The sequence below is a fragment of the Zonotrichia albicollis genome, chromosome 13 (assembly GCF_047830755.1).
Source record: "Zonotrichia albicollis isolate bZonAlb1 chromosome 13, bZonAlb1.hap1, whole genome shotgun sequence".
In the NCBI taxonomy this organism is placed as follows: Eukaryota; Metazoa; Chordata; class Aves; order Passeriformes; family Passerellidae; genus Zonotrichia; species Zonotrichia albicollis.
In genome coordinates, this window is record NC_133831.1 from 15,853,488 (window position 1) to 15,863,323 (window position 9,836).

The following is a 9,836-nucleotide window of genomic DNA, read 5'->3' on the forward strand; positions in this document are numbered from 1 at the left end:
CTCCTGATTTTCCTCTCTGCCAGCTCACATTTCAGTTCTGGGTGCTAGTTGGAATTGCAGCCCTTTCCACTTTTACCATGGACTGAAATTTGCAGCTGTGTGAGAGGTTTTGGGCAGTACTGGGTGGGTGGGACCCACAACAGCCATCTCTCATGTGCTGTGCTCCAAAACAGCTCTGAGGGCTGAGCAATGTTCATCCAGAAGTTCCCCTACACAATCTGTGTTAATACTTCAATATTTTGGAGCAGGACCACTGGATAAGTTTGATCATATCAGGATGCATTTATGGAAAGTTTCTTAGCTAATGGGTAAGAGATGTTTGCTAATTGCTGACTATGAGAATGCAGGGAGTTTTTTAAAAGTGTCCAGGACAGACAGGGCAGGTGTGGTTTTCCCTGAAAGTACTGAAGTGCCTCAGTGGGGGTTGGAAAAAGCCAACAAGTGTTCATGCAGTACACCAGCATGTTCCTAAATCCCAGCTTTTTGAAAATAAAGTAGTGAATCCCTTGATCTTACTGTCCTGATTTAAAAATGTCAGCAATATGAGCAGAATGTAATCAAGGCAAAGACACATGGCAAAGGGATGCCAGGAAGAACTGAAGGACATGAACTGCACCAGCCAGCACCCATCAATGGCTCTGGTGTCCACATTTTAATTAAACCCTATTTTAATGCGGGAAAAGGAAAAAAAAAAAAAAAGTGGAATGGATGGGAATATTTTTGCGACAATTTCATTTGTTCACCAAAATCAGGGAGAGGTTCTGTTTCATATAGCAATCCCAATTAAAGGCAGCCCCACAGAAGCCCCCACAGAGCCCAAGGGCAAATGAAAGAGATTCAAACTCAGAGAGTTCTCCAGACTCCAGAGAGACACTGTGCTGCTTCAAGCACCTTGTGCTTTCCTCTGACTCTACAATCAGAACTTGGGAACCTTTTGGGAGAGCACTGCTACCTTTTGTTCCCCTTACTAAACCCTGCTGATTGCTGTTCTCAACCAGAAATGCAGTCATACCTATCAGGCATTTATTAACTCTCCATAAACCAATATGTGCACTCCTCACATAATGTGATTTTAATGTATTTATCCTCGGTGTGGGTCTGTAGTTGCAGTGCTTGCATTTACTGGGGGAGAAGCATCCTGGCAGTGCTTCAGTGGAAGGTGGTGGCCATGTCCTGATTTGACCAGGCTGGGGCAGAGCCGTGCTGGGCCAGCCCCTGGCACTTGTGGAATCCTCTGGCTGCCCCTCCTGGAGGCTGGCAGAGCTCGGGCACCGTCTGCTCCTCCCCAGTTCTGGCTCCGGGGTTAAGCTCACAGTGAGGCAATCAGGGCAGTGCTCAGGGCTGGGACAGCTGAGCTCAGAATGGAAACAGCACTTTCAGATGGGATGGCAGAACAAGGGGGTGTCTTGTGCTGCAGCCAGCTCAGGCATCAAACACATTTCATAAGCACGGAGTGCAGCCCAGGCTGCCAGCACACCTTATAAAGCTGAGCCCAGGCAGTCCCCGCTGAGATGGCTCTGGGTGGCCTCTCTCAGAGCTGCTGAAGGGAATCTCCTCAAGCTCCTTCCCAGGGTCTTTCAAAGAGACATGGCACAAACTGGACTTTGGATTTTTCTACTCATAAGCTTACTACTGCTGGACCAGACCATCAGCCAGGCTTCCAAATTCAAAGCCAGGAAGCACAGCAAACGTAGAGTGAAAGGTACTGGGTCTGAACTGGAAGGAGGGATAGAACCTTAGAGACTATGCAAATTTACTGTGTACTTTAAACAGCACTGCATGAACCAGAAACTAACATTACACTAATGTTTATTTATAAAGGACACTTGAGTCTATATCATATCTGTCTTTTAAATATTTTTATGTGAGCTAGCAAAGCCACAAATAAGGTGCCAGGATGAATTATGAAAATAGAGCTGTATAACAGCTGCAAATATATTGCTCTGTTCTGGCTGTTCACCTCTGTCAACATTATTTAGAACTCACAGGTACAGCTGAGAGAGGACTCTGGCTGATCATTCTTAGTTATGTAGCTATATTGGCTAAGATCAGAAAAATTCAAATTTGTGTATATGGGGGAAACAAGCAGAAGTATTCAGGGTCCAAGGATTATTGTTCAGATTTTTGCACCATTTCCTAATTTTAACAGAATGTCTGTCTACTCTTTGTGGAAAATTACTGCACTTGTATGAAAAGCACTGTGAAATGGCAAGTCAAACTAATTAGCAGGTCAACATCAATGAATTAGCAGAAGATAAAGCATCAGTAACCACAGCAAAGCTTAAGAGTAAATAAAAACCCACAGAATGTTGTTTAGAAATGTCTGTGTATTTAATTTAAATATGTATTTCTAATAAAAGCAGGTATGATGGAGGCTCACTGATGGCAAGTATTTGAACTCCTATTTAATTAAAAAAATGTGGCTTTGATAAAGCCATTATTCAAGAAGATTGAGCTGCTCTGGAGCCACACAGTTTAAGAACTTCCTTTTCAAACAGTTTTTAGGGCAACATCCATTATAAAATATGAGAAGGAAAGGTAAAAGTGGGTTCCTCATGTTTTTATAGAAATCCTAGAGGAATGTTTTCATTAAGCACAAATCTTTTAAAAGAATCAAAATGCATCTCAGCAATGCAGTAATCCATGACATTTTGAAACAGTTTTTAACATGTAATTTTTTTTTCACTGTGTGCTTATCTGTTAATTTCTGTGTATTCTTCTTGTGTAAGAAAAAGATGACCTGAAGACCCAGATTGACAAACTGTGGCGAGAAGTAAATGCTCTGAAGGAAATACAAGCACTCCAGTCAGGTAAAGCAGCTCATGCTGGTCAGTGGCTTCCAAAAGTTCTCACTGCCTCTCTTCTTCACCCCCACCCCTCTCTTTAAGGGGATTTTATAACTGAGGGGTGCAGCTCCATAAAACCATGGTGTGCCATAGCTTTACCAGACAAGTGTGGAAGGAAACAATGGAGTAAAATCAGGGAATGAGTGGTGATTCTTTACAGAGAGCAAGAACTACATTTGTCTTTGCTATGCACAACTTCAAGCTCTGAGTTTTGTGTCATCACCGTGAGAGTTCCTGGGTCTGGGAGTTCAGGTGGTCAGTGAGTTAAGTGCCCAGCTTTGATGTGAACATATATTCAAATGTGAATGTTGCCATAAAATTTTACAGTTATATCCACCGTGACTTCAGAAATATTCAGGACCAGCGTGCAGAGTCCTTTAAGTATTTCAATAACCAGATGGAAATTTCCAAACAAAATAAGAAGGGTAAATACACATGTACCTACTAGACAGTTGTGCTTTTTCACAGCTGTTGACATAAAACCTGGCATTTAAACATGTACAAGAAGACATTACAGAGGAAATTACATCATTCTCATGAAACAGAATGTATTTTCTTTAGGGATGGTAATATCTGGGTTGTTCAGTTTTATGTCTTGGGTTACATAGAGCTTTTGGGGCTTTACAAAATATTTTTATTTCAAATGTCTTATAAGAAGGCTTCAGAAGTTTCTTAAAAGAGGGAGCCTGTTCTAGACAAGTAACTCTTGTTTAAAAGTAATTCTTGTGTTGCTTCCAGAAGGAGCTTGAGAGGAAGCATGCAGTGGCTTAGAAATGAAACCAGAACTGGGAGACTTTCTCTCCTCAAAACTTATTTTGAGCTTTATTCTAAATTTATAACCCACACTGTGCAACTGGAATCCAAATCTGGCAAAAAGGCACCTATCACCCCCCTAGCTCTGACTGCCTTTGTAAATGTCCTTGTAACAACAGAAAAAAGGAGCTCCATTTTTAGCTTATGAACATTTCCAGGACACAACATAAAAATCTGATTTCTTCTTTTGCTTGAACTTCCTGGGCCTCCTTTCTACACACAGTGAAATGTGAAATGCTGCCACATATTTTGCAGCACATACTCCCTCCCTAAAGACATCCAGCTCTTATCATTGCTGAAGTCTCTCTGATCTTTTCCATAAATATAAATTTGTTAAAGAGTTCCACATTTAATAAATAGGTTCATTACTTAGGCCATTGGAAGGGTTAAAATTTGAAGGTTAAACCCTGATAGAAAGTTATGACTCTGAAAATGCAGCTAAGGAATGCAGTGAATACTACAACTGGAAATACTAAAAACTTGAGACAAAGGATGGGGTCCAAAGTGACTTCCATATCCTATTGATCAGACACATAATTATTTTTTTACAAGAAGAGATGACAGGAATTAAAAACAGATTATAGAAAACATCAGGACAGAAGATGTACATAAGTACAAGATGATCTTAAACATTAAATTAAATAATAGGCAAGTAAAAAACACGCAGGATTCTAGAACTAATTGTTACAGGAGTCTATTCCAGACCTTTGGTACCTTCCTCAGCTCAGAAGAAACACTCCACCAAGGAGGGTTCACCTTGCCATCATTATTTTTTTTTGGGAGAATCAATTTTTCACAAATCTGCATTAGGAGAGCAGGAAGGCAAAGTTTAAGGATTCCCTCCTGTGTTCCTGCCCCCACAGACCTCAGGCTGGAGCAACCCCAGCAGCAGCTCTGCAAGGCAACTTCAGCGACAGAGCAGCTGCCAGATTAACCCTCTGGTCCATTCAGACTTTACATCAAGACTTCCCCAGCAGAAGTAAAAGCAAACAGATTTATAAATTCAAATGTTTAGAAGACTGGGTCCAGATTGTTGTGTAAACTCAGTAATAAGTGTGCACTTTTTTTGTGCACTTATAGATTTAAGTCACTTTACCGCATTTGGATTTAGAGTTTGAAGGGGAAGACTTTGCTGGAAAGAAAATAAATTCCAAGGGAGGTGAATATGCAATCTTCTACAGGTAGAATTACACTTTTAGTAATCACTCAGGGATTTGTATTATGAATTTCAAATCAGTATTTTCCTGGTGAACAGGACACATTTAATACAGCACATTTCTGTCCTGCCTTTGCTTGCTGGAGACTGAGCTTAGATAAGATGAGAAAATTTACTTTACTTAAATATCACCAATATTAAAAGATATCTAGATCTGTCTCTGCTATAAAGTCAAGTACAGATTTCCCAATAACCAAATTATCTGGCAACAGAACAAGCCTCATCCATTCTACCAGTCTCAGGACTGCTGAAATAAGGTAGAAATCGTGTGAAAGCAGCACTCTTTGGTAAAAGGGGCACTGAGAAGAGGCCTGGGTTATATTTCAGCAGTCTGTTCCCAAGGGCACACTGATGTGCTGGTGGCACACAGGGTCCTACATGAACTTACCAGCAGGTAAGCCTGACCTTACTCTGAATTTCAGGCCCACTCTGTGGAGTCAACAGCTTTTCACTTGCTGAAGGATTTCTCTGCTCAAGTTCCAAGGTGCTTTTGGAAAATATTCATTTGGAGAACCATCACTGAAAGCTGAGGCCCAGCCTGGTACTGACCGTGCAAACCGCTGTCTGTTCACAGTGTGCCTTCGTGGGACCAAGGCCCACAAGAAGTGCTACCTCATGTCAGAAGGCCCCAAGCAGTTCCACGAGGCCAATGAGGACTGCATAGCCAAGGGGGGGACGCTGGCTATCCCCAGGAACAACGAGGAAACGAACATCCTTCGCGATTACGGCAGGAAAAGCGCGGCCGGTGTGTCCGAGTTCTGGCTGGGCATCACCGACATGGCCCACGAGGGCAGGTTTGTGGATGTCAATGGCATGGCTCTGCTCTACTCCAACTGGGACCGTGCCCAGCCCAACGGGGGCAAGAGGGAAAACTGTGTCTTCCTGTCTCAGGCAGCCCAGGGCAAGTGGGTGGATGAGGTGTGCCGCACTGCCAAGAGATACGTTTGTGAATTCCTGATCCCATAATCACAAACCAGGCCATGTTTTGGGTTATCAACTCACATTTTTGCTTAGTAACCCTTCCTACTTAGAGAGTGAGGAGTTAAAACTATCCCTCTCCTGCCTTGAACTCACTCTTTCCTGAAACACAAGTTTTCTCTGGTAATTTATTTTCTATTCATATGCTAAAAATGTTTAGTGAGTACTCTCATTATGTGCAGGAATATATATTATGTTTTGGCCTACAATGTATCATATTTTGGCATATTAATTCAGCCGGATGTTTGCGCTCCTTCACCTCCTATTTCTGTACTTGAATTAGAAAATACTGCTGCATGGTAACCCTTTCCAGTATGAGCAGAAGGGATTCTCTCTGTTATAAACTTTAAGAGGGACTTTGGGATTATGTGAGCTCCTGTGATAAACAAAGATCATCCTTTACAATGTATAATTGGAATAATCTGTGGCCAAGAGTTTCACCTATGGGTTAAGAATACTGAATGAAACAGAAAAATCTGGTGTTGTTTCACTACATGCAGTTCACAGCGATACACTGCTAGAAAAAGGGGGAGTAGCTGTTTCAAAACATCAGTTAGTCCAGACATGTTTGCCTCTAAATGTCTCAATTATGGTTAAATATTAAATGTCATTTGGAACATTCCCATAGAAGAAACCAGCCTGGGAGCAGATCATGCTCAGCTGTGTGAAGCCTTGCTAAGCCTTGTCTCCTGCAGGGTCAGACAGGCTCTGCCATTTACAGGGAGCTCCAGAAAGCTCCAGGAGGGAGACAGGAGCTCCCTTCTGGCACAGCCTTCCCTCCTCTCCCATGGGAAGGGCAGCACACCCCAGGGGAACAGCAGTGTGGCCAGACCACATGCAATTGGTGTTCCAATTTAATACCTGGCATTTGAAAATGAAGTAAAATGTGCCGGCTGCTTTTGGCTGGTCAGAACTTCACAACAGAGATTTGCCTGCATGTCATAAATAGCAGTTTCTCTCATTTTGTTTAAATATTTAAATATATTGCTGCTTGGAGGATAATTCCTATTTCTTACCTATTAAACCTGCAAGATTTTCTTAAATTATGCAATAAATCTGCAATTACCATTATTTAATTGTTGTAGTATTTCTGACAGCTTATGCACCCCTGTGAAGGCCATTCTTTCCTAGAACTTTTCTTGAGGATTCAAAAAGGGTATTTTTTTCTACTATTGTACTTACAGGCCACAGGATACAATTTGGATCCCTGCTGTATAATACAGCCCCAAAGCTCTATAAGATCTATCTACTCAAGGCCTCTGCAATGTGTTGTGTTTAAATTCATTTTGCATCACTTAATGTATTTGTAAAATAATCTGATGCTGAATTCTCTCATTTACTCCAGAGTTGAAATAGAGCAGCAAAAAAGGCCCAAATATATGCAATTTTCTTTCAAAATCTACCAGCTTTTGCTATGGTTGGGGTAAATAATTTTGTACATGATTAAAAGCCTGTATGGCTTCTTAACCTCTGATTTGTCTGAAGTGAGTCAGTATCCCAGCATATCCCTAAAGCTACAGTCAAAGTGAAAATTTACCACAAATTCTACACCTTGTGTAATTGGCACAGGACTACATTTTCATGGGCTGTTCTGCTGGTGTGCCCATTCTAAAGAACATGAGCCACTACATGGAGTTTCTCCACAAGGTATAAAATTATCACATAAAAATCTAATTTTTAAAAAATACTTTCTGGTTGATCCTGTAAGAAAACATTTCTCATGTTGAGATTGGCAATAAAAACAACCCTGTGACAGTGGATGGTGCTTGTGGAGAATCCAGCTGAGTTCCTGGGATCAGCCCTGATTATATTGCAGAACCCTGGAATGCACATGGAGCTCTTGAGATCAGAGACAGGTAATGAAGAAAACATCTTCAGCTTCCCTTTCTGTCCTCTGCTGTAGAAACATTGGATAAACAGAAGACAATGGGCTCATAGAAATTTTATAAGCATGTAAACCTTCTCAGAATTTTACCTGCACAGCATTATATTTTTAGATATAAAAAATATTAAATATATTTGCCAATATATGGTAATTAAGTAGCATCCACAGGATTTTGCTAACATACCAGGGGTGTTGGGAGACTTGATGTAGCCCTTGCCCACCAGAGACAAGCTTTGCTGCCTTTTTTCAAAATTTTAAACCCAGATTTTCTAGTCTTCATTAGATGCCCTATGAAACTTGAAATTCTGCTAGTGTTAAAATAAAATCAGATGGTTTCAGAATGTCAGAACTGTACCTGTTTCCACATGTGTATGTTCAGTAATGTTAATGACTACAGCCTAAGTCCATGAGGGCACTTCTAGGAAGGGTTAATGAAGAAGTTGCTGACAGCACCCTACCTGAGCAGTGCATACCATAAATCACTACACCTCAACCTGAACTTTAATGGTTTGCCAGACACCACCAAGCAGGCTACAAAATGGTCTCTCCCCTTTCAAAAAAATCAATCCCATCCACACTACCAAACAATCAAGGCAAAATAAAGAGAGATCTGTTACTATGAATAATAAAAATATAATAAACTCATATGAAACACATTATGGCAATGAGGTACAAAATACTCCATTTCCACAAGACCAGGCAATCAGCATTTTGCTCAGGATAGTAGGTGGCCCTTGGTTTTCAGGAAGGTTGAGAAATACTCTAAGCCCAACAGAAAACAGCTTTTTCTAGCTATAAGCAATTTATTGGTTGGCTGGTTCATGTAATAACTATTTACTAAGGAATACATTAAGCACTCTGTAACCTTTAACAAATTATTTATAAGTGCTAATTAATGAAAACCATCCTTTTGTTAGCATGCTGTCAGCATGATTAATCTGTTCTTAGTGTCATGAAAGACAGATGCCCCCAATAGTCTAATTTGGCTTTTTTGGCAAGTGGGAATAAGTAGGAGTGAATAAACAAGGTTACATAGGAAACACTGATTAGAAGGAAATGATTACCATATGAATTGGATAATTCTGCTGAAATATTGAGGGAAGGTGATCAGAATAGAATGTTCTGGAGACTCCGCCAGGTTTCCTTCCCAGGCACTGAGTTTGTAGTGTTGCATTGAAAGAAGAGAAAAAGGCCTTTGGTGAATGGGCAGGGAAATGTCAAGCTTTACTCAAGGTACAGATGTTCTTCATTATGCAGGGTACAAAAAAACCTTGGAGAAAGAAGCTCATTGACAGAGCTGGGTGAAGAATGGATTGTCTGGTTTTGTGGTCAAACAAAAAGAAAATAAAATTGACCATAAGTCTCCCTTAGCTTCCATGTCAACTGGATAGTATTAAAAGGTGATTTTAATACTTTTTTTTTTGTCATGATACAACAAACTTCACTTCAGTGAAGAACCCCTGCTTGTCTTACCTGTGTTTCTTGCCACCCCCCTGCTTGGCAGAGCATTCACACTCACAGACACCTTTGCTTCCCTCTTGTGTCAGGAAACAGGGCAGGGTCCTCATTCTTCTGTCAGATCAAGACACAGCTGACTTTCATTGAGGAAAAATTAAATAGTGCCTTACCAAGCTCTTCTCCCAGAGGGATGGCACTTGATGCTAGGAGCTAATGAATCATGTGAAAAACATTCAGGAATATGATCTTTAGCTGAGATCTGCTTTTTAACACTCTTACATGCTACATTTGAGTATTCCAACTAGTCCCTGAATATTGTAGCAGAGGATCCCATTAGATGATTGTGTGTAGCTTAGAGCTACAAAAGTGTGTGCTTGGAGATATTTATTAACATACTTTGGGAGTTTCTTGTTACCATTAAAGACAGAATAATTGTCAAGAGTTTTATCAGTTTGATCAAAGAGTTAAAAGGCTGGATTCTCTCCAACAATGGAATAGGAGTCCACATAGAAATGCTTGTGCCAAGAAAAGCAATTTAGAAGTGAGTAATGAGAGCACATTGTTAACCATTACTCTTAAAAGATATATTTTTCATTTTTAAAGGCTGCACAAGCACAGATTATTTTTAGAAGTAACTCTC

The 9,836-nt window shown here is 40.6% G+C and overlaps 1 protein-coding gene across 1 annotated transcript; it reads left to right on the forward strand.

Moving 5' to 3' along the window:
• The first annotated feature begins 723 nt into the window (after window positions 1–723).
• Window positions 724–9,836, forward strand: CLEC3A (C-type lectin domain family 3 member A). Its single transcript, XM_005490063.3, has 3 exons — window positions 724–1,702; window positions 2,730–2,810; window positions 5,450–9,836. Exons 1-3 carry the CDS (start codon window positions 1,588–1,590, stop codon window positions 5,839–5,841), a joined length of 588 nt encoding a protein of 195 aa, XP_005490120.2. The 5' UTR covers window positions 724–1,587; the 3' UTR covers window positions 5,842–9,836.

Excerpts from the sequence above, each read along its gene's own strand:
- CLEC3A (XM_005490063.3), top strand. The coding sequence starts at position 1,588 with ATGGCACAAACTGGACTTTGGATTTTTCTACTCATAAGCTTACTACTG. Across the intron at positions 1,703-2,729 it reads CAGCAAACGTAGAGTGAAAG|AAAAAGATGACCTGAAGACC; the intron begins GTACTGGGTCTG and ends TTCTTGTGTAAG. Across the intron at positions 2,811-5,449 it reads AATACAAGCACTCCAGTCAG|TGTGCCTTCGTGGGACCAAG; the intron begins GTAAAGCAGCTC and ends GTCTGTTCACAG.